Source organism: Tiliqua scincoides, chromosome 1, assembly GCF_035046505.1.
Source record: "Tiliqua scincoides isolate rTilSci1 chromosome 1, rTilSci1.hap2, whole genome shotgun sequence".
NCBI lineage: Eukaryota > Metazoa > Chordata > Lepidosauria > Squamata > Scincidae > Tiliqua > Tiliqua scincoides.
In genome coordinates, this window is record NC_089821.1 from 104,777,093 (window position 1) to 104,782,308 (window position 5,216).

The window sequence follows — 5,216 nt, forward strand, 5'->3', positions numbered from 1 at the left end:
AAAAAAGCTAGAAATTCTACTTTGAGACATAAAATTTGCCTAATGCTTGCCTTAAACACCAGTCTAGTATATTCTGCAGTTTTTCTGATAGTCAGTTGTATGTAATCTTTATTACACAAAGAATAAGTTAACAATCTTGATATCTGTGGTGCATCTGCCTGAAATGAAGCATGATAAACTGCTCAAAAATTGCCACAGGCTATGTTTATTAATGGAGATCTTTTTCAGTTAAACTCTTTTGAATGAATGAATAAACCTTTATTAGGCATAGATAGAGAAATCATAAAAGCAAACATAATTAGTCCTAATCCCGTTTATCAAAAACGGAGTTAAGATACTAAATTACTAATGAAACATTTACAGTTCAACATAAAATATCAACATTTTTGACAAATTACATTAAGAAGGCTTGGAAATCACCAAAAGTAAAAATTTAGAAATTCCCTCTAGCACATCTGATGAGCAGTCATTTAGGAGACACTTCAGTTTTGCCTCATCCGAAAGCCCATTCATTTTGCCGAGAAGTGGAGTCATGTAAGTGTGGCGGGATCTAGTGTGCCGAGGACAATAAAAAAGAATGTGTATGATTGATTCAACATTTCCCAAATTACAAGGGCAGAGGCGTTCTTTATATGGTATTTGCCTGTATCTGCCTTCTGTGACCTTGGATGGAAACACATTGAATCTTGCCAAAGAGATTGCACAACGTTCAGAGGGGTTGATCAGAATACTCAGATAAGGAGCCATTTGCCCATACTTTAGCGGGATAGAGAAATTAAGAGGGGAGCAAATTCTAGAAGCAAGTTCAAAGAGGTTTTGTGCCTCAATGTCTAGCATTCTTTGCTTTACCCTTTGATAAACTTCAGGGAATGGATAGAAACTTTAAAAATCCAATGAAAAACCAATTGATTCGATTTTTGATTTAATTTGGCTATACCATTTAGAAGAACCAGACTCAGATAGCATTCTGGATAGAAGACTGCCTGGTTTCACGTTATAATGTAATTGGAGCCAATGGCGTATGGTTAAAAGCCATGCTCTTAATACTAAGAGCGATTGTCCGGTCTCCAAACCTAATGCAGAGTATGGTACAGATTTAGGTAAACCCAGGATAGCCCTCAAAAATTTAGCTTGGATACTCTCAAGGGTGTGATTTATAGAGCTAATCCAGATAGGGCACCTGTACAGGAGCTGTGCCGATACCTTGGCATTAAATACCTTGAGAGCAGCTGGTATATAACAATTGCCCTGACTAAAAAAGAATCGATTGGTGCTCTGCAAAGTGACAGGGGCCAAGTTGGTAACCAATTTTTGATGAGTACCCCAGCAAAGATTGTAGTGGAAGTGAATTCCAAGGTATTTAAAGCTTTTGACCTGTTCCTGTTTCTCCCCTCCAATAGACCAAGTACCTGGGTTAAACTCTTTTATTGAAATAACTAGATATATGTGGATTTAATTTGTTTTTTTATGATGCCTGAAAGATGGATGGTTGCCACAGAGAAAGACTTTTGAAATGAATTATAAAACAAAGGTCTTAAAGCAATACTGAATAAGGTTAAAAAAAAAAAAAGAAGAAGAAGGTAGAATATGGTTTCAAAACAATTTAGGTAGATAAGAGAAGACTTTTCAATGAATTGAGATATCTAGCACCTGTGTTTGACTATATCAAGCTTTTGATGGTTATTAACAGTCTGATCCTATTAGGCTGCTCCGCCAGCAGATTTCATGTTCTGCTGATGGAAGGAGGAGTTTGCCAGCAGAACATCACTTCTACTGGCAAGTACCTTGAGGCTGCCAGCATAATCGCTGGCAGCCTGGCATGCTGTCTGGCAGAATCAGTTGGTGGTAGCTCTAATGGGGTGGGGAAGGGGAGGAATTGGGGAGGTTCTGGCAGAGAGGGAAAGGGTGGATTCAGCAGTAGTCACATGTAGTCTTATCCTCTCCCTTTTTGCCATCCTTACACATCTCAGCCTTGTGCCGGCAAAATAGCTGGAGCAGGACCAAGGAAACTCATAGGGAAAGCAGGGGATTTCCCCAGAGTAAGTGAGCAAGAGTTCACTTACTCTGAGAAGACCTCCGCAACTCTCCCCCCCATCATGGGATGCTGCACACTCTCCATTGGTGGAGTTAGGTACCGCAGGGTGGAGTTAGGTATTCTAGCAGCCATTTTCAACCATTGTGCTGTGGCACACTTGTGTACCACAGGAATTTGGGGGAAGGTCATTTATCAGTAGGGATGTGAGCCCCCCCCCCCCCCACTGGCAGCATGGTATGCCTTGCCAGTTGTCAAAAACCCGATGCTGTGCCTTGACAATTTTAGTGTGCTGTCAGTGTGCTGTCAGTGTACTTTAGGGTTTGGCTGTTTGGGCTGTAAATTATTTTTACAATTTTTTTTAGGTTTGTAATTCAGTATTTTCTTATTTTCTTTTGTAGGCTTATTTTGCTGATGGGAACAAGGTAGGACTGCATTTGTTTAAATAAAAATTGATGGTGTGTTATAACACATTCCATAGTCTTATACAACATATAACATATTTCACAGTCTTAATCTGATGTGCTTTCATTCTCTCTTTTCTTGCCTGATATCCTGAAAAAAAGCAACAGGACCGTGAACCTGTTTTTTCTGAAGAGCTAGGACTTGCAATAGAAAAACTAAAAGATGGATTCACACTACAAGGACTCTGGGAAGTAATGGGATGATATTAATTTGAACAATATCTTTAAATTCTAAAAAAGTCATACCTGTCCTTTTTTGACAGCTACTATTACCTAGTTTATGGAGATTCTTTAGGAGAAAAACTATTTATAAAGGAATAGATAACTGCTGTACAGTGTACACTTGTCCTATTTGTAACATATTTATGAAGTGTATCATTATTGTATTTATACAAAGAACTTGCATTTAAAATCATTTGCTTACTTAGAACGTGTGCATAGTTCAGTTGATGACTTACTAGATGTAGTATTCTGAAAATATTTAAAGTAATAAGAGAATTTGTATTTCTGAAAAATCACTGTCGGTATGGTCTGTGTAATCTTCAAAATATTTTATAACTATGATTGTCAATAAATCTTATTCTAGGCTCATTTTACCAAGGTACTGAATATCGCTTTACATTTGGATGCATGCTGCGAGATGAGACAGATCTGTATACTCTGTTTGCTTTTGTGAAATGTGTAGGGTGGTTCGACAGATTCTTAAATTTGTACCTTCTTATTTATTCAGCCTTTGTTTTCTGGCAGGTTATTACTGAACACAAAGTTGGTGGTCAGTGACTGGTGACTCAATTTGGGGATTCCACTTTGCCACTTGCACCAAGCCTATGGATCATAGTTTGTTGAAGCAATAATGATTAATGTTTATGCATAGCCTTATATTTTTACCACCTTGTCTTCTGTGTCTCGTTGTAGTCTCAAATGGCACTACACACGAGTCAGAAATAAATATGAGTGCAGTGCAGTTTGCATTCAGGTTAGCATGGTTTATACCCTGATTATAAGATTGCTCAGAAATACCCTTTTGAAATTATCATCCTTGTAGCAAATTATGCTGAAATCTGGAAGGCACACTGAGTAGTTGCCCCGCAATTCTGGAATTTTCTCCTGTTGAAGAGTCACTCTGTAGCATTTTTTAAAAATGTGCCATGAAATATTTGTATTTGAGTAGGCTTTTATGGAGGGGGGGAAGGCTGAGCTTGAGAGCATTTTAAATTTTACTATTTTATTAATTTTCTTTGAATTTGTAGTGAACATGGATATTTTAGTCATTTTCCATTCTGTTTTTATCTACTCCATATCTTCAATATTAAATTTTTAAAAGTACACTGTGAAAAGTTCAAAGTATTCAGATAATCAGGTTTGAGTAACACAGAATGTTTTATCGGAAATGGCGTTCTCTGCTGGTTCACAGACCCCTTTGGCAGCTGAATGGCATCACAATGCCACCTCTGGATATTCAGGAATGGAGTCAGTCACAACCAAACTTCTGGGTTGGTTTAGCTCCACAGCTTCTAAGCCATGCACCGCAGATGCAACAATGGTTAGCAAGGAATATGCAACAGGAATATACTCAATACAATTGTGGATTTTAGTGTACTATTCATCGAAGCAGAATGCAATATCAAATATATTAAGCAACATTCAGCGTATAGTAATGTATTTAAAAACTCTAGGCCAGCATTATTTTGTAAAAATTGGTTACAAAAGGGATAGAAATAAAAGTTTCACAAAACAATTTTTTTATCCAGTGAGCCTGAGGTGTTACGTGCAAAATTAAATGTCATTTATTGTATGAGAGAAGCAGCTGCTATGTTTTCAAGTGTGATAAGACCTTGTGCACTATTTCTATAAATGGAAAAATGTCAAATGACCTCTCCATCCAGCTGTTGTTTTAACGACTGATCTCTTGAGTATACATTGAGCAGAAACTCATTTACACTTTTCCAGACATATAGGTTCTGTGAAATATTTGGTTGTATAGAATTTATGAAGGTGAATTTCAGTGAATTGTATAAAAAAATGAACTTTGGGTGTCCTGTTAATTTATTAAAAATGGGGATTTATTGGATTATACCTTTTATCTATGATTCATTGTGTTCCATAAAAGACTTTATTCTTTGACTCCAGCAGCAGTTGTTTTCCCATCCTTGCGTCCTTTTTTAATCTTAAATTATAAGAAATGTACATCCATCCTGACCAGTCCATACGACAAAGTGTTTTAAAATGTTGAATATGTCTCTCTAAAACCAGTAGACTGGACAATAAGCCAAAATATCATTGCTCATGCATCCAGCAGAAATTTATCTGTTCATTCTCATGGGCATATACGCTACTTCAGTCTCTTGTAATAATCACCTTTTAGAGGATTCTCAATGACTCTGTTATGAATGGGCGTCATGTTTGCACCTGCTGACTTCTATCTTTTAAGAGTATTGAATAGCATAGATGTATTGGTAACCTATGTCATAGCAACTACCTTAGGCCTAATTCTGCCGCTAACTCTGGGTGCTAGCCATATTCTTCAAGTAATCTCAATGATTCAGTTTGTGTAACCAAGTAATAATGATTCCCTAGTGACTAAAAGCAACAGTTGCTTCTTTCAACTCATGACAGCTGCAAGCTCCACTCTTCTTTCCACACCCTCCATCCTAAATTCCAGCTTGTAAAAGTCTGTAGCTATATTTAGTTGGTAAGATTAAATTACAGAGGCTTCAGGC

General features: G+C 37.2%; 1 protein-coding gene across 6 annotated transcripts in view; it reads left to right on the forward strand.

Moving 5' to 3' along the window:
• Positions 1 to 4,620, forward strand: part of BBS5 (Bardet-Biedl syndrome 5) — a 32,983-nt gene extending 28,363 nt beyond the window's left edge. For 5 of the 6 annotated variants that reach the window (XM_066612152.1, XM_066612153.1, XM_066612156.1 and 2 more), the window contains 2 exons: positions 2,434 to 2,457; positions 2,599 to 4,620. In XM_066612152.1, coding sequence (XP_066468249.1) covers positions 2,434 to 2,457; positions 2,599 to 2,700 — 126 coding nt within the window. In that variant the 3' untranslated portion in view covers positions 2,701 to 4,620. The remainder of the gene's footprint in view (positions 1 to 2,433; positions 2,458 to 2,598) is intronic. The other variant, XM_066612155.1, reaches the window with a different exon arrangement.
• The last annotated feature ends 596 nt before the right edge of the window (positions 4,621 to 5,216 follow it).